The following is a 19946-nucleotide window of genomic DNA, read 5'->3' as shown; positions in this document are numbered from 1 at the left end:
GTAACTGTGGTGGAAACAAAGATGTAAGTCTGAGTAACCTGCTTGAAAGTGACTCTGCAGCTGTTTCTCCATCTGCTATTTACAGGACAATGTAACAGCATTGTTGAGAAGATCTATACATCTTTTCAGGCTAGCAGGGTACATAATGATGCAATAAAAAATACTTGTGCATCACATACTCCCCCAAAAGGCTCAGTGGCTTATTTAGGACAGATTAGGCTTCAGCCTGAATGAGGATCTTCAGTGATTCACAGAGCACCTTTGGTGACCACTACAAAGCTATGACATCACTGGGTTTGGCTTTCTTTTTCTTTATAGCTACTGCAACTCAGATGGAGGCTTCTCCCTTTAATCTCACCCCTCCCCAGCAAAATTGTCACTGTATGAAAAATATTGCAGACTGAATTAATGATATTCCAATTTACCCATAACAACATTTGATGTAGTTGCTTCAGGAATGATAAAGTTACAAATGTGAGGTAGTCACTATGCTGTTGACAATGCTAACAAAATCACACAATAATTTAAGATCTGAGGGTCCATGCAAATAGGTAATGCACACTCTTTTAACACATTTAAACTTGACATAAACATACTCCCCAAAAGCAACAGCCTGGTATCTGCTTTAATAAATAATGAAAGACACTGAGAATGCAGTCAAACAGCTTTTTTTGTATGAATAAAACTAAAATATATTTTTTTAAACTGTCTGCACCTAGGACAGCTCAGATAGATGAGTAGTCCAATCTTTTACTTTCAGCTTTAAAAATTCAAAAGGGACATGGTTGAATGGTTTCCTGTAATGGCATTAAGCTTGATTAGAGTCAAATCAGCAGATTTTTCTTGTAAAAATCTGCCACTTTTTAACATTTGTACATGACCTTTCTTGTCATAAATATAGGTTTAATTCAACACCAGCTGAAATCATTGGCAACATTTCTACTGAGGTAATCGGCTTTGATACAATCCTCTAATGTTTGTGTTAACATTAGTGTTTGCTTTAATACCAAACGCATTATTGAATGCTAGTGGTTTACAAAATTGTAAACCAGGCAACAATATTATGAAAAAGAATAGACAGAATATTTCCCCTTGAAATAAAAATTATAGAAACTTAATTAATATCTAGCTCAAATTATTGATCCATTATTCTATGCCAATATCTATACTTGAAACATAGACTAAAAATTCCGACAGTGGTGCTTTTCTTAAGAAAACCTCTCCGTTCTGTATTTGTTTTACTGAAAATAACTTTTAACTGTATTTTTAATCAATTATGTTTTGGGATCAGGGCATTTGTATTCATACAGAACTGGTTCTTGGAGAATATCTTTTACTGTATGTTCCAGTACTATATAATCCAGCATTTTAACGGATTTATTTGTACATGTTACAATACTGATATTCAGCTACAATATAATGTTACCTTTTTTTTTCCCCATTGCAAATACTACAGTAGCCAACATGAAATGTGGATAGATACATAAGAACACCATGTTCACTTGGCAATTTTTTGTAAATTACATTACTTTTGAATGTCTAGTTAAGATGGTGGAAAATTCTCTCCTGTTCATTCTATCTGCTTTTTTCTCATACACAGAGCTTCCTTTTGCCAATGTAATTCTCGTTTTCCTTGTTAGTGATTGTTTTAATCACATATTGCTTTGAATATACAGCAAAATTTTATCCATCCTTCCATCCCAACCTCTCATTCCAATCCTGTGTTTATCACAAGCAGGGTATTTGTTACACTGAGAAAATTTCTCAGATGAACTCAAGCTACGCTTCAGAAAAATACACTGAGTAAGCACCTGCTATCACAAAAGCAAACAGTGTGGTATCAATATGGCCTCCATGGAGAGCTATCTGCAAAATCCAAGGCTGCACTCAATTATGGAAACAGAGCAAGAATAAAGAAAAAACAAAACTGGGGGGCAGGAGAGATGAGAAAAAAAGTGAAATTAGGCTTTAAAATGACTGCATGTGCAGACTTATTTATCTTAAACTACTTTTCACATTTTAAACATCACTGGATATTTTTCTTTATTTCTTCTATGCACATTTTCAAGCACATAGAATGAATGTTCAATCAAAACCATTCCTTTTTCACAAAAAATTGATTTGAATGCTTTCTGAAGAAGAGCGAGCAACCCATTTTTTTTTCTGTGTCCTCCCCTAATTATGAAGGGAAAAACAAGAACATGTTTACAGTTACAACTTCGAGAGAGATTCCTGTTTTGCTGTAATTACTGCTGTATTTCATTAGAATTACCATGCGCCAGAATTATGTATGCTGCAAGAAAATTCATTCATTAACTCCTCAGCGCACGTACCTTCTCCCTCACCCTCTCTCACACATTGCCGTGCATGTTACAGGCCTAGATTCCTATGCCAATCTCTTTCTAACCAGTTCTACAAAATCCTACCATTAATCTAAAGTTGTAATTAGACTACTTTATCTTAGCATCTTCCACACAGTGGCAGCTGCAAAGAACAAATGTTGACTGAGCTGGTTTTTTGAGTCTGAATAGAGACTAGTGGAAAACACTGATAATGGTACACATGCACCAGAACTTCTAAAAAGTTATGATCGTCCTTTCTTATAATACAATACCTGTCATGTCTCACATTTAGCCAGCTGTATCTAGCCATGTCACCTGGACCCCTTTCAGCAGAAAAAGTCAGTTTACCAATCTGTAAATGTAGTAAAGCTGTGAAGAAGAGAATGAAGGGAATTAGACAGAAGTCTTTAACATTTTTGTGAAGACAAAAACCTATCTCATGATTTGATTTTACAACATGTACACAACAAAAGTGGTTATAGTTGGTAAAGCATTCCCTGATTGTCATTTGTCATTCAATGTTTCTTCATATTTTTTGAAAGTCCTTTAATTCTGAAGCAGTCTTTCCAAAGCTATAGAGTGATAATTGGAGTTAAGCCTTTTCTCATGTACAGAGGTCAGGATTTATAATGGTCAAGTAAATGACAGTTGGTTTTGGTATGAAATCAATTTTTTTTTCCATTGACTTTTTTTTTGGTTGCAAAGAAATTATCTAAATCATATTTTCACTACTAATTTTGTAAAATCTGCAAACTGCATTCAATTAGTAAGTTTAAAGAACTTTACTGTATAGTGACTTGAATTTCTTGTGTCATCCAACAGATGTGAACTACAAATTATAAGTGAGTTTAGTTATGATTAAGTGCTTTCAGAATCATATTGAAACATTTTCAAAGTGTATCCCCTTGTTTGCTTAAGTAGTTGTGCACTTTACAGATTAAGACATTTTGTTATTCATTTATTGAAAAAAACTCAAAAGATTTGACCAAAAGCACTATGTGTTGCTTTTTATATATAGTTTGCAAAATGCTTAGTTTTGTAAAGGAATATATCTCTATGAGAATAATTTACTGCTTCATTAGTTTGAGGAAGACAGGAGTAAATATTAAAGCGATTTTGAGCCTTAATTTTATAAAGACTTATATTTTTAGATTTGCTGGGGATTTTATAAATTTTGCAGTGAGATCACTATGGAACTATAAATTTTAAGGCTTTCTTTAATTGAAGAAATAAGGTGCTATTCTTTTTTGTTTACTCATTTGAAAATTATTTAACATGAGAACACTGGTGAGCACTGACTGCTATTTAAGAAAAAGATTGAAGGAGTAATTATAAATATGTCTGTTAAACACTAGCTCAATTTCCACTCTTCTCAGTTACCATGATTTATTTGTCCAATTATTATTTAAATTCAAATTAGTATTTACTCTTACTCAGTGTTTTGACTAAGGGCACAGTTCACATTGTCTGATAGCAGTATCTAATCATTATGGCAGGAGTTATGGAACATGCATGTTTAAAGACACATTTGCTTTCTCTGGCTTATATGGCCTTTGCCCTTATATTTACTAATTCATTTGTGCTTGGTTTTTATGTGTTTTCAAAATTGTACACATCATTAAACTTAATCAAGTTTGTTAGTATCTGCCACCCTTGAGTTAAACAAAAGCCTCCTTGGAAAAATATACACTATCTCATCACTGCCCTTCATGGCTGAGAAATGACAAGCCAAACATTGACTCAAGAGCTGATTTACCTGAAGCAGTGATCAAAAAAGATGAATTAATTTTTAATTATTTTAAACCACATAATTATTATTTTTTATTATACACTAAATATACAGAAACTGAGAACAATAATATCTGAAATTCAGGTGATATTCTCAGAATTTTATTTCCAGCTTTCTCTGTGCTATAGAAGATGAGAATGAGAAAGCACTTTACTTATATTAGTGAACTAGCCAGGATGCCAAATACCTCTCTGATGTGAGCATCAGTGAAAACACTGCTTGTTTTTTTCTTGAGAGGACATCTTTAGATACATTTTTAAAACAAAAAATCATGATTTATCAGTACTTCAGGGACTATGAGAGGTTTCTGTTTCTGACCATAAGTTTTCAATTGCTTGTTCTTGTACTCCTAGCCATATCTTCATCAGTATCCCTGCTGGCCTATCATATTACTGCTGTTCATCTAGTTTGCCAGAATCGGCATAGCTTCCACTTCGGAGGAACATTTTGCATCCAGTAACTTGACTCTTTCATTGAAAACTGCTAGGTTTTGGGAAGGAAGAGGAGGAAAGGAATGGAACAGGGAGATTTTAGGTGTTACTATATGTGTTCATTTGCATATGTATGTGTGTATGTGTGTATATATTTTAGTCAACGCAAAGAAAATTTGTAGCTGCCTCTAGTACCTTCTGCTAATGCTGTCAAGAAGCACACAGATTTTCTTTAAAGCTTTTTTATTAGTTTTTTTCCATTTTTCTTTATGAAAAGAAAAATAAAATCATATAGATTATAGCTTTCAGATTTTATCTAGAAAATACACAAAAGCTGAAAAGGACAACACAATAACTTTGTTTTTTCTTTGGCTTGGCATATACATTGTGTGGAAAATTATAGATCAGGTTTCTGATAGTTTCATTTTAAATTATCTGGTCCCCTTGTCAGGTCTGAAATGATAGCTTTTTCTCTTGTGTATTTTCTGACTAACTGTTTTGAGGTATTGTTTATGGTCTCTGAAGAAAACTATTGTTGCATCACACCTTTCTAAGATGAAATTTCTGCAGGAATATAGTCCTTACTTTCTTGTCTTTTGCACAAGTAGCCTGTCCCATCTCCCTTAGCATCTCATCATTGTATGTGTAGTCTGTCATGTTCTTGTGTGTCTTGTGAAGAAACAAAGAGACTAAACATGGGAGATAAAGAAAGTGCTGCCTTAAAACGTTCCTAAATCTAGGTTATGGGGCAGTGACGTTGGATGGGAAGACCTGTGTTCAAGTCTTTGTTTCCAGAACCAGGGTTTCAATAGTCATCTCAAATATTTTTCATGAGTGCTTTATTCTGCTACTCAGTCTAAGAGGCATCACTTCTTTTCCATCCCATGTTCCTTTGTGTGTAGTGAGTATGCTCTAGGCATTTGCAGCTGAGCGGTCCTTGTAGGAAATACAGGTTTGAAAATCCAAGGCTGAGATGGCACAGATGAGATGTGGCTGCACATCTTTAGGCACCATGAAAAGAGATTGTCAGCATAAGTTTGATGTCACAGGATTTGAAGTGTAGTTTCAGACATTCAGTAGTTTTGTCCACCTTGATGTCACCTAAAGAAAAACCTAAGCTGAATCTGCTAATGCACACAAGTCTGATGGCACTGATAAATATCAGTTTAGGGGTGTTTTTGAGGAGGCAGAGGTTTTTGGCTCCCATTTTCTGCACTTGCACTCTTTGTTCCTACAAACTTAAGAGTGTGACCTTTTTTCCACGAGAGCATATTGTATTCAGGAAAACCTTTTGTAAGAACATATTCCAAAGGAGATCTATTTATAAATAAGATGCCATAGACTCACCCACAGAATAACACTTGCCCAGGAAATGTGGGACATTTCCACAGAGACAAGAATTGTCAGAAAATATTAAATTTCACTTCTTTGTGAGTATTTTCTTTGAAAAGCAGTGTTATTTCTGTTTTGAGAATCCATAAATAGATTTGAACAGCTTTTCTTTGCAATGCTTTTAGTTTTTCATTTTCAGGTTTTATAAAAAAATGCATTCCCTCTGTGCACACACCATACTTGCCTTGCTGTACTGTGGCAGGGTGTAGTGGATTGTTTTTTTACATACTGTTGTTGATTTCTAGTTTCAGTTTCTTTTCTTCTCTTTCCGTCCAGATAGTGATACAGTTGTCCTCAGCAACACATGTAAGAACTAAAAGGAGAATTCCTGACTGGAAAATACGTGATGAAACAGTTTATGGCAAGGAATGCCTGAGCAACTGTGATAGACAGGCTTAAGTCTGGGATTGTCCTAAGATTGTTTTGAAGTCCTCAGCCACTGCCTTTTCCAGGAATAAGACATTTTCTTTGAGTGCAATGGTACTACCATGAAACCAGCAGTTAGACAAGACCTGTGACAGAAATTCTTTGAGATGAGATATACAGTAATATTGATAGAGGACCCTAATTATTTTTTTTTGCAATATCTTAAAGTATTTAGTTTATGGGATATGGAAAATTTGGAAAATAATGATAATATTATTTTTCATACGTTTATTTCAAGGGTTTCATAATTCCCTCCCAGCCTAGTAACACTCCACTAGATTACAAATTTAGTCCTAGTCATAAAACTTAATAAAATGGATGTCTTATCAGTTTTATTTAGTAGAGATTAGACAAGTGAGGGGCTTTTAATAAAATTGGCTTTTCACTCTTATATGGATTTTTTTTCTATCACTATTATTATATATTTACAGGTCAGATGATTCTTTTCTTTCTGTGTCAAATGCTGTGTTTATTCTGTAGTTATTATAATATTTATATTAGCATGTAAGTATGTTTGAAATGGAAGACCCGTATGCAGATCCCTGTGTATAAAAATATAAATATTTATTAATAAGTCTAAATAATTACTGTTAGTGTAGTAATTTTTATAGAATACTTGTTCTGTAAGTAAGAATAATAGTAATATTCTATATGCATTCTGTGGTCTGTCAAGTTTCTGAGTCATGCCATGTGGTGGCCTGTTAGATTGTAGATATACTGTAATAAGATACCATAAAAGGCTCAATAGGCTTCTTGGCTTTTCCACAGGTACCCAGAGCCATTCACTGCCCACTTCCTGTCAGGCAGTGATCCTGAGTTCCGTGTACTGCCACAATCAGGAGAACTTCTTCCTGCAGGCACTGCAGGAACCCATATAACAGTAGGATTCAAGCCAAGGATGTACAGCAAGAAGCATAAAGCAACACTTGTGATCCAGGTAAGCCTTCCTTAATGCAATACACAAATATACCTTCAGATGTGGGAGGAAAAAAACAAATCCTATACAAAAAAGCAGCACTGAAATGGACAAATGTATGCACTATAATTATTTTACTACTCCTTACAATGGACAGAAATTAAACTAAATTTCAAAAATTAACTCATTACAAGCTGGGAAAACATATATTTTAATTCCTATGTTATCCCTTTGCCATCAGCCTCAGAGAGATATATTTATCTTGGTGTGTTTGCTCCCACTCCATAGGCAATATACCAGAAGGACTTTTCACAGAGAATCAAAATAATCATGTTAAGAACTGGCGGAAAATATGTAAGTGATGGAATACATGAGGCCTAGGTAATTGATTATACCTGCATTATACCTCCTAGGATCAACGGCATTAGAAACTAAATACTAAACTGTAGAAGGCAGAATTTCAGAACACAAAGCTAGAAATAACTTTTTAAATACAAGCCTCAAAATAATCAAAAAGAAGTGGTAGCCAAGTAGCTTCTGTAAACCTAAACATCAGGAAAATTTTGGAGATATTTATTCCTTCGTAGTAAAAATGTTCTTATAACTGCAGGAATTAATTTTTAAGTTTTAAGTCAAGTCATTTTTTAGGAGGAAATTGTTTGTCTAAAACATGCTCTAGCAGCAAACATCCCAAACTCTACAAATCACGCTTTGCACTTTAAATCTCTTCACAGCATGCTGGCAATGTTTTCAGGCTACTATACTAGAAGTGAGACAGCAATATTGATTTAAAAACCAAGACGTTCAAAACAAAGTTGATAAAAAACTGCAGTGTTTTATCTCTCTGAGTGACAACCTGTACCACAGTGAAAAAGAAATTCAAATCCTGGAAAAAAAGAAGGTCCTTTAATCCCTCCTACTTGTTTTCTTTTACCGTATTAGGTATTTAATTAATGCACTCTTTTTACATAATCATCAATGATGCTGATCTCTCTTTCATTTGAAAAAGGAAAGAATTGACTGAATTTATCCCATGTTCTTTTATATTTACATAATGCTATATGACACATCTACAGAGCTCAGAAACTTCTAGTATATTTCTGGAACTGAGCTGTTTTTAGGCATGACACATGTAAATTTACTAGCCATGTTTGTCTTAACTTTCTTCCCTAACAAATCACTTTAACATAATAAATTTGTCTGGAACGGGATAAATGTGATGGTCAAAGATTATTATTAGTTTTCTAAGTACTCAGTCAGTAATCCAGAATTTCCTTTTAGGAATTTATCAGTACAAATGGGCTTTGAGTAATTGGAATTTTAGCCAACATTGAGTCACACCTTGGTCTGGTTTTGATCTAGGCACTCTTTACACCTCTTTACACCTACACCTTTGGTACTGTGTGTGGGTGTAGGAAGTCACTGACACATATTATATGTATGTATCAGATCACATCTTGTCCTGTCTGTGTATTCGTGTATCTTCAAAAATACTTTGAAGCCTCTTAATGCTCATAAGTGAAATTTGGACCAATATCACACCATCACAGATTCTAATTGAAGTATTGTTTCAGTGACATTTTGATGAGGCTTGTGTTCTCTTTGCTCTTAGAGATAACCTTTTGTGTACAACTGTACTTCCCCCTTTTCTCACCACACAGGCTTTCATTCCTATAGTTCTAATGTAAGCCAGAGCATCTGTGACCATGTGTAATTCTGCTGCTGTGCCTCAACATTGACCTGAAATAAGACTCAATGACATGTTGAGAATACCAGATACTCATTTCTGCCTTTCTTGTTGAAATTAGTTTCATTAGTGACCTGAGGGAGACAGACTTATCTAGATGGCAAAACCAGTATTAAATCACTCTTATTTGGGGAATAATAATGGAGGTAGTGAAATGCAATTAATGTTAGACCTAACACTGAAGAACCTGTCTTGTACATATACTTTCTAGCCGATATACTGGCTGAGGCTTTGGGCTATTTTTAGAAAAGGTGGTGAAATTTCTTTTCTTTAACAGTGTTGACCCTCTGATGCTGCTGTAGTAAAAGCCTATAGCACTCTTGCTATGAAATTTCCTTTGCATTTCTGAGGGTAAAATCATAGTCCTAACAGAATATATTTTTATTATTAAATTCTTTGAATAGTGAGCAGCAGAACTGTCATTTCTGTGTGCTTCAATGAACAGTGATAATTAGGCTGTAAAGAAGCAGAGATGACAGTGTAAATTGTTTGGTTTATGCTGGTCATTACAATTGTGTTGTAAGGTAAAACGGGAGGTAGAATTATGGAGAAAGATCCTACAGTCTTCTTTTTCTCATTTGTTGTAAACATTAAACCCAAATTTTGTACATGCAAATATTTTTGTTTGGTTGCTCTGCTGAAAACCCAATCCTGATCACAGTATCACAGTATGCTAGAGATTGGAAGGGACCTCGAAAGATCATAGTCCAATCCCCCTGCCAGAGCAGGAACACCTAGATAGTGTTACACAGGAATGTGTCCAGGCGGGTTTTGAATGTCTCCAGGGAAGGAGACTCCACAACCTCCCTGGGCAGCCTGTTCCAGTGTTCCCTCACCCTCACTGAGAAGAAGTTTCTTCTCAAGTTTAAGTGGAACCTCTTGTGTTCCAGTTTGTACCCATTACCCCTTGTCCTATCATTGTTTGCCACTGAGTAGAGCCTGGCTCCATCCTCATGACACTCCCCCTTTATATATTTATATACACTAATAAGGTCACCCCTCAGTCTCCTCTTCTCCAAACTATAGAGACCCAGCTCCCTCAGTCTTTCCTCATAAGGGAGATGCTCCACTCCCTTAATCATCTTGGTTGCCCTGCGCTGGACTCTCTCCAGCAGCTCCCTGTCCTTCTTGAACTGAGGGGCCCAGAACTGGACACAATATTCCAGATGGGGTCTCACCAGGGCAGAGTAGAGGGCAAGGAGGACCTCTCTCGACCTACTAACCACCGCCCTTCTAATACACCCCAGGATGCCATTGGCCTTCTTAGCCACAAGGGCACAGTGTTGTCTCATGGTCGTCCTGTCGTCCACTAGGACCCCCAGGTCCCTCTCCCCTACACTGCTCTCTAACAGGTCGTTTCCCAACCTATACTGGAATCTGGGGTTGTTCCTGCCCAGATGCAGGACTCCACACTTTCCCTTGTTATATTTCATCAAGTTATTCCCTGCCCAACTCTCCAGCCTGTCCAGGTCTCGCTGGATGGCAGCACAGCCTTCTGGCGTGTCAGCCACTCCTCCCAGCTTAGTGTCATCAGCAAACTTGCTGATAGTACACTCAATTCCCTTATCTAAATCGTTGATGAATATATTAAATAATACCGTTAATAACGTAATTAGCGTTAAGAAAATACAATTTGGCTTTACCAGAACTTAGTGTATACATTTTATTAACTGAAAGTATATATATAATTGAATGTAGCCTAAAATGTAGCCTAATTTATATTTTCTGTGCACAAATCAGTGTAGTTTGTGGCATATTTTGCAGGTTAAGACTTTATTTTAATTCATGAATACTTAAAGTAAATTTTATCAATGGCAGAAAACATTAATTACTTCACTGAAGCAATTAAATGTTCTTTAATGATCATTAAAACGTCTGCTGTCCATCAACCACATATCAAAACAATTAAAATTAGACAATTACTTGAATAGCTGTCAGGAATCTTCATTTTGCAGAAGTGACATTGAAAATATATTCAAAAATTTCTGTAGATCAAAGAATAAAAAGCCAGTCCAGAAAATAGTCATGCTTGTTTCTGTAGCTCTGAAAGAGAACATTATGACTTAGTTGAGCTACAAGTAAGAAACTGTGGATGCCAGAGAGGGACTCTTTATCAGGGACTATAGAGATAGGACCATAGGTAATGGGTTAAAATTTACTTAAGCAGGGGAGATTCAGGTTAGATATAAGGAAGAAGTTCTTTACTGTGAGAGTGGTGATACTCTTGAACAGGTTGCCCAGGGAAATTGTGAATGCTTCATCCCTGGCATCACTCAAGGCCAGGTTGGACAGAGCCTTGGGTGACATAGTCTAGTGTGAAATGTTCCTGCCCCATGGCAGGGGGGTTGGAACTTGATGATCTTAAGGTCCTTTCCAGCTGTAACCATTCTATCATTCTGTGATTGTATGAAACAGTGACACGGTGCCTGGAGAACATTTTTAAATAAGTGTTATTCCAGAATAAATTTTCCACATTGATAACAGCCTTCATAAACAGCGCAGTTCTAACTGAAAAAAAAAAAAAAATGTATTTCCACTAATGATAAAATAGTAAAGAGAGCATGCTGCTTAGATAAGCTATAAACTGTTGTGGAAAGAAGGACTTCCTCAGCTGTGCTGACATCTCAGAGCTAGGCTGTGATGTGCTGGTAAAGCTGAAAAGAAAACCGACAGAGCTTAGGGATGGCAAGGTGCAGCTGCAGAAGGGGCTGATCATGCAGGGCTTTGCATGACCTGCAAAGCCTTCCTGGGGCAGGAATCACTGCCAAGTATGAGGCAGAGCATCCAGGAGGCTGGAGAATCCTTGGAAAAAGTATTGAAGTTGGCCTGCAGTTAATTTTCTTGTACTGTGATGAATTTGGATGGAGACCCAAGCAATTGCTTTGTAATTTATGGGTGAGACTTCAGAGATATTCTAAACCAGAAGGCACATGAAATAAGTCTTAAATGATAAAATAAGCATCGGAGTGAACCAGATTGTAGGTAACATTATAAAGCTCTCCAGGAGTCAGGCTTGTGCACTTTTATTACTGAATAATCACTAACTTAGCCTATGGAAGACAGCATATCAAAACCATTTGTCATACAGTTCTGGAAATAAATGATGCAGTGTGCAGTCACAGTACCCAGGTGTGACTTCTTCTAAGCTTGTCTATGTGGACTTGCGTATCTTAACAAATGGTACTACTACATATTCAGTAGCTTGGTGAAAACATGTTTTACATTGTTCCTGGCAGATTTTTCAATGAACATAGTTTAACGTGTTTCTAAACTGTATCTCAAACAGAATGAGCAATGAAAAATGTTACCAAGTTAATAGGTAAATGAAATATTTTCATGTTAAATAAGACATCACCTCTGTCCCTTGCCACTGGTTGATGTTGACCTGAGTTTTATCATTAAAAGTACAGACACAGAAGGTTCATTACAAGCACTGAATGTAGTACATCCTGTAATCAGTAACACTGGATTTTGAGTGCAGAATCAATACTCAAAATTTTTGATTCACAAGAACAAGAAAAGATTACTTCTCTTATTGACACTATCATTATGCCAAAAGATGATAGCAATATGGGACCCATTGCTGTTTGAGGGCATTCAGACCATTTTCAGTCGACGGAATGGCTGATATTGATTGTATTACACCTAAGCAATGCTGTGAAACATCTAATATTTGAACAGCTTAAGTCAATTAAATCACCTTATCTCTATCTGAAAATGTTCCTGTAAGTGAATAAAATGATTGTTAGCCATCGCCTTTCTCTCCTCTCCACCATTCCAAAAAAAGTCTGAAACTTGATCCGTCATCCATTTTTTGCTTTGCTAGAATTTATCTAACCTGGAAATCCAAAGCAGCAGTTTCAAGGCACTTGCATGGATACTGAACTTGGTAGACTTTTGCTGCAGTTCTCATATTGGTTAGAATAGTTGATGTAGTTCAGCAGTACAGCTTTATCCTGAGGAAAATAGTTATGGCTTCAGCAGCATTTGAAAACCTAATATTTTGCCCTGGAAATGAAATATTCTGGTAAAATAGACATTTATGGGTGTCTAAGGTTTTCTAAAAATTACTGAATTTAGGTTGTCTTGAAAATTACTGAATTGTAGGTGGCCCATTGTGCTAAACAAAATGCTAACCCAAGTCATGTTGACAATTACAATAACTTTTCCTTTCTTATAACATTTGTTTACCCCTTTAGCAGAAGTTGCCGAACTAAATGAAGAGTATTTATTTCAGTAAATCAGTACACAAAAGCACAATTTTTTCACAATGACTGTCTCCAACTGTCTTGGAAGATAGCACATAATTTACAATAGATGGACTATGATAATAAGGAGTCCATATTAATAATCCATAATCAAGATAATAAGTAATTCTAGCTTGATCCTACCTAATGGCTTCATGTGATAATGCCCACAACATTTTCTTCCTTTCCATCAGCAAAAAAAACCCAATCTCTCCTGCCACAGAATGACATCTGATGCAGTCTACAGCAGCCACCCAGCAGGCAGCTTTTTTTCACCAAGTCAAGCCACAAACTTTTTTATTCACAGAACATGCAACCTAAGATATTTATACAGAAAAGAGAAAGTTAGCAAAAGGTTATTACTACCCAGAAGGCTGTATCTATTGTTTGATGCTGATGATAAATGAAGCTGGGAGGTGGCAAAGCTGACGACTTTTGTTTAAATCCCACTTCAAACAATTACTAAAACTCTATACTGTAGAATTACAGTATGTGAATTTCATGAAGAGAAATCATTTTTTAGTAACTTGATTCTCATTGAAGCTGTTGGTTGAAAAACCTCTTAGATCTTTTCTCTGACCTTGAAGTGATCAACAAAGATTCACATACAGTGAACATGACCCCAAGGTTAAATTTTCTTTAAACTAAATTGTTCATCTCACATACCAAAGAGAGATAAAGCATTTCATCTTGCACTAAAGTTAATGAAACAATTAGTTAACTTTGGAAAATTATTTACTTCTCTTAAATCCTAACTTTATGTTTGGACATAAGGTACTGATGTTGGTTCATATCACACCTGCTTTTGATGGGTTTTATCTTTACAGTCAATGGTTACTAGATCATTTTGTAATATTAAATAAAATCGAGAATAAAGATGAGTTAATCTTCCTGTTTTACACAGGAATAATATTCAACTTAAAGTAGATTTTTATTTTAGCAGTATAGTAATGAAAGTTTAAAAAACTTATGCATGCACGGTGAAATATCTATTAAGATCTCACGCTTACTAATCTTATTTGAATAAGGCAATTCATTCAGCAGACTCTGTAAAATCAGTACTGCCAATTTTAAAGTAGAGGTTTTAAAAAATGTTTCTTTAAAAATACACAGCAAAAAAAGTCACTTATGCTTTCAGCATTATCACAGAAAATATATATATTCAGTTACCAAAATACTGGTTAAAACTAGTTGTCGAACCAGTAGCACCACAGTTAGAGATCCATATGGTGATGACATTTAAGAGCTGTTAAGAGTATGAATCCTATAGTGAAATAGTATAAATTCTGTATAAGTACATGGCAGAGAACAAAGCCTGTGCCAAAGGATTTATAGTTTAATGGTCTGAAACTTGTTCCTGTTGAATAGGTGAAATATGAATGCGAAATTGTCTGCAATGATATCCCTTTAATATATAGCAATGACAGAGTAACAATCAAAACAATATGAAGGAGCATATGAAAGATAACATAGTTAAACATCGTAAATTCAAACTTCTCCAGTGGCAAATATGAAACTGATATTTAACAAAACTTAATAAAGTCAGAAAGCCACTTTAACATTTTATTCTCTTCATCATGTAGTTAAAATTATGGAATGACTGTAGAGAAAAACTGTAGAGAAAATTAGAGATGGAGAAGGTTGACTGCTCTTCATTATGGCTTTTGTAGTGCTTTACCTAGGCCATGATTAATTGACAGAATGCAACAAATAACTAGAAAAATATACACACTATGCTTTGGAGGTGGTTGGTAGTGTTTATGCGATATGAAAAAATGTGATCATTTGTATGGATGTTGTTGCTCCTTTCTATAGGCCAAATCTGCTTGGTGTACTGACATGTTCAGCAGCAAAGCAGCAGAGCGCTCAGACGAGAATGAGCAAATGGGCCAATAACCCAGCCATGTCAGAAGCTGGACTGTTAACTAAATGCTTGAGGGAAAAACTCATGAGCTTTGAGGTTGACTGTTGCACTGATTTCCAGATCGATCTGGGAGTATTTGCAGCTTTTGTTTCCAAGAATGAAAAATGTCTGATGGTAATGGTTATATCTACAAATGATTGATTGTTCTTAAGGATTAAATTAGTTTTAAATGAGAGATGAACTACATAAATCACAAATGTTGTAATGATAAAACTTTGTGGCTGGAAACAGGATAGAAAGGTGATCTTACAAGCGATGTCAATGTCTCTGTAGTTCAACACAGCATGATGCAAAAGCCTAGCACCACCAAACCTCCTGTAGATCCATAAGCAGCACAGCTGTGTGATTGCAGTGCTGTGCCAGATGAATAAAGGCAGATTTTGAGAATTTGTAAATATAAATTGTTTAGCGTGACTTCGCTACTTTGAGGCTGCAGAGTCGTAGTCTGATGTGTTCTGTGTGCTGTGTATGTATGTACTATGGACATGCACTGTTCTATGTTTTGTATTAAAAAAAAATCACTTTATGAATATATTTTAATATATGTATATCATGCCATATTTTTTACTCAGTCTTCTTACAAGTTTTGGCTTGGAAGCAAAAAAAGGCTTCATAAACAGAAAAGGAAGACATAAAACCTGGGATTTCTAATTGCTGAGTGTGAAGGAATAGATAAGAGTGTATTGCTGAAGTGGGCATACAATACTTTTTCTTTTTCTTGCATAGTACAAAGCTGGACATAATGACACATCATTTGAGGGTTTGTAATACTTGTGGTTTTGTTTTGTTGTTTCATTTGTTTTGCTTTTTAAAGAAAAGGAGAACAGAAAACTAAAAACCATGACATAAAGACATAAAGACAGGAAAATGCTAAAGGCTTGGAGTAAAGACCTGCTTTCAGGCATTAAACTGATACATATGGAGAAAAAAAAAAAAGACTGAAGGTTCTGTAATAGTTGCACACGGTTTTTAGCAATCAAAATTGTGCTTTGGGACACAAAAGAACATGGAAAAATATACAGCAGTGTAGCCTTAATATGCATCGGAATAATACTCCTTAAGTATAGATAGAAGGGATATGTAGTAAGAGAAAGAATCACGTACTCAGAATCAAACACTCAAGCATTACAAGACATGACATAGAAACATATGCTCTATTCCTAGAGACAATTTATAAGCAGAATGCAAATGAAGAGTGTCATTTTCAATTCTCATAAATATGCTTCAAACTAGAGATTTCAACATGAAGCTGCGATTCTCTTGTGCATACTCAGAGTCTTTTTCTCTTAGTTTCACTCATTATTTTTATGCAAAAATTCCACCATTTAATAATACCATTATTATCAATACCAGAGCTGCAATTAAATCCTACAGTATCAACCTGAGGCTTTTATATTGTACTATGGAACAATTATCTTTGAAAAACATATGACCTATGGGGTTTACTAAATAAAAAAGGAATTTTAGATCAGCCAGGAAGTTAAATTTCTCATCTTTGTTGTTCCTAGTCCTGATTAAAGTTAAATCTGATTTCTGTTTTCTGTGTTCCAGGACTACAATTCTTATTCTGTGTTATTCCAGTACCTTACATGGAAAAGCATAAGTATCTTTTGAAATCAATGTAGCATGGTAAATCACTGTCAAATTTTCAAGGTATTTGATTAGTGATTTTTTTTCTTTTCCCCCTATGTCTCTGTGCGTTATTCCAGGCTCAGTCAATGCAGTGGACATATGAAATCAATGGACTGCCTCCACAGAGTATACCACCGACAAGTCCAGCAAAAGTAATTTCTACTAGAAATTACATAAGATCAGCCACAGTTCGACAACGCAATTTTTTACGTGAAAATCTGAAACTTACAACCACTGCAGTATCCTCACCAATTAAGGGTTCATCTTTGGTCCTGAGAAAAAAATAAAGAAAGTTATGATCTGTTATTTTTTTGGTGGGGGACGACACTTTTGTCAAATAAATTCTGCATATAAAAACAGAGTGTGGTTTTTGTGGTGCTTTTTTGTTTGTTTGTTTTTTTTTTGTGGGGGTGTATATTTTGTTGATTTATTAGGTTTTTGTTTTTTTTTTTTTTTTTTTTACGTCAGATATAATATGCATTGATGGTATACTTTATATGGAAGATTCAGAGTGCCTGAGCTTTAGTAATACTCTTATTTTTCTATGAGGAATTTTGGATGCATCTCTAATGGTTTATGTATATCTTACAAATACCAGCAAGTTCCAGTATGAAGAATCTTTGAGTTGAAAAAAAAACCCTTGAAAATTAGGGAATTCAAACTAATGCTTTGCGTTTGAAGGGTTATTAGTTTAGAAAGACTTTAATAGGAAGATTTAATGAATGTTCTGTGTGATGTTCAACATATTACACCCATGCAAACCAACCAAACAAAGCCAATCCCTGATGTTTTTCACAATAAAACCCTTGCCCAAAGTTTGCAGTATTTTGCTAAGGTGAAATGTTTTTCATGTCATATGTTTAGACCTTGACTGCCTTTCAGATTCTCTTAGTTTGTCAAATTTAATTAATTATGACATCTTTGCTTCTTTGCTTTGCCTAAAACAAGATCCTGATTTATTAAGCCCATAACCCTTCAAAATCCTAGATAATTAGAAGTAATAGAGAGAGAAATAAAATATCCTCCCTCAGTATTTTTGTGTTGAGTCCATGCTTAGAGAGTGCTTTAGAGTACCAAAATACAGAAGGCTGTTAAACATCAATGAGGAACGGAGCCAGATTTTACTTTTTGATTTTCCTTTTTTTTTTTTGAAATAAACAGACCAGAAGTGACTTTCACCTTGAGTTTCCATTTCCATTCTTCCCATTCAGAGGTGACTCTAGGTGGGTATTCAGACTTTCTTTGCTCCTGATGTAATGTGGAAAATTAGATCTGTTCAGAGATGCTTTGTAAGATCACTGGATGGGAAACACCTGCCTTCATTCTTCATTGAGATTTTTTTTCCTGAATTTACTAATAGAAAGTAAATTATATTATAGCCCTTATTTTGATGGCAGGATGGTACTTTAAGAAAAAATGGCTTCAGACATATTAATTGCTTTCTTGGTACAAATACAGAATGAGCATCATTGCTCAGGAATGGGGAGCCTGTGAACAACCTATGTAGGTTAGTGTAAGTGAGCACCAATAAAACTATTTTACTGCAATGTGCTCAAGGATTTTGTTTATGCCACACATTTTAGAGAAGCTATTACAGAAAATGTTTGGAACATATAAAACAGCAATGGCACCATTTAATATCTCCTTTTAAATGCAGTGTGCCTCATTTTGGTCAGAAACCAGGTAATCTGAAGCAGGACTAAAATCTTCCTTACAAATTCAGTACACCACACAGGAAAGATATTCTCATTAGTGATATCTGGTATATATGTAACAGGCATTTAGAAGCTATTGAAAAATTTATCTTAAATGTTACCACAGACACAGCTAGATTTCATAGGAAGGCTCTATCTATCTGCCTATATAATGAAGCATTTCCCTGACTGAAAGGAATTAGAAGTTATGGATCAGACATATGGAATGGTTTCACCACTGATTACTGATGTTCAGGAAACATTTCAGTGAGAAATTTTCTCTGTCAAAAGCTTTGTTTTCCTTCTTTCACTTTCTTTTTAAGTTTTCCTTTCCTACTTAAGAGGACACTTATTTGCAAGATAGTCAAAACTGTAATTCTACCAGAGATAGATTAGCACATGGTGTAAAGGTGAATTACTTAACAATTAAATTGTGCTCACTTGACAGATATTATTTCACAATTTGCTTGCCTGCACTTGCTGGTACATGTAGTAGATGTTCAAATTTTGTCATACATTTCAACATCAAGAAAATCCATAGGCAAATATTAATGCAATAAAAAATATCAGAGGGTTGGGTATTTTTTTCAAATGTACAGTTTAATTATACTAATTATCTTAAAAGAGGAAGGATAATTTATGCTTTCTAGACTAGATGTCATGGTTTTTTCAATGGGGACAAGGTCATTCATGAGTTGGGCAAGATATGCCGTCATCAGTTGAATTTGTTCCTACTATCAAAAATGTATTTCATTTTTATTATTTCTCAAATCTTTTAATCAGAACTAAAATATATCTTCTGATATCAAGAACATACTTGCAAAGGTGATTTACATAAAGACAATTGTATCTGTGTGGTTGTAATCTGCAGAGGAGTTTAACTATTGCAGATAGGTCTAACAAATATGTTGCAGTTAAGGCTCAGGTCTAAAAAAAAAAAAAGCAGTCCACATTTAGCTTAGAATTCATTCTGAATTACTATTTGTTATCATATCATCTCACAAGGAAATGGGAGAGAATGAACACAGACTTGAAGTTACGGCTTTTGAAGAGGTGTTCACAATGTTTTCTATGCCTTCATGCCATAGCAGAGCAGCCACTAGCTGAAACTGGAGGAGGAAAAAAATTAACATTGTTTTTTCCACATTAGAGCACCCTTCGAGATTCTTTTCTTCTGAAAAGTATGGCAAAAGGACATTCTCCCTTCACTTTAATCTGCACAGGTATAGTAGAACCTCAGGGAAATGGGAAGATATTGGTTATTACTGTAAATAATAGCTCTTCCTTTCTAATTGCTGATTTTTATTAGACATCTAAAATTATTTCTACTGACCCCATGTATGTATTTTGATATATATAAGTATCGAAATCACAAAATAAGTTTTTCAAAGTCAATATGACACTTA

General features: G+C 35.1%; 1 protein-coding gene across 1 annotated transcript in view; it reads left to right on the top strand.

The window, feature by feature from the left end:
- The window catches only part of CFAP47 (cilia and flagella associated protein 47), a gene marked incomplete at its 5' end in the record, with an annotated part of 281148 nt that extends 263941 nt beyond the window's left edge, over nucleotides 1–17207 (top strand). Inside the window, 2 exons of the mRNA XM_062608026.1 lie at nucleotides 7149–7317; nucleotides 16924–17207. Of these exons, the coding sequence (XP_062464010.1) occupies nucleotides 7149–7317; nucleotides 16924–17133 (379 nt within the window). The remainder of the gene's footprint in view (nucleotides 1–7148; nucleotides 7318–16923) is intronic.
- Between the last annotated feature and the right edge of the window lie 2739 nt (nucleotides 17208–19946).

This window comes from Pezoporus occidentalis, unplaced genomic scaffold (genome assembly GCF_034315485.1).
Source record: "Pezoporus occidentalis ecotype Australia unplaced genomic scaffold, CSIRO_AGI_Poc_V1 ctg129, whole genome shotgun sequence".
In the NCBI taxonomy this organism is placed as follows: Eukaryota; Metazoa; Chordata; class Aves; order Psittaciformes; family Psittacidae; genus Pezoporus; species Pezoporus occidentalis.
Note: the sequence above shows the minus strand (reverse complement) of the source record. Positions and strands in the feature narration are given on the sequence as shown.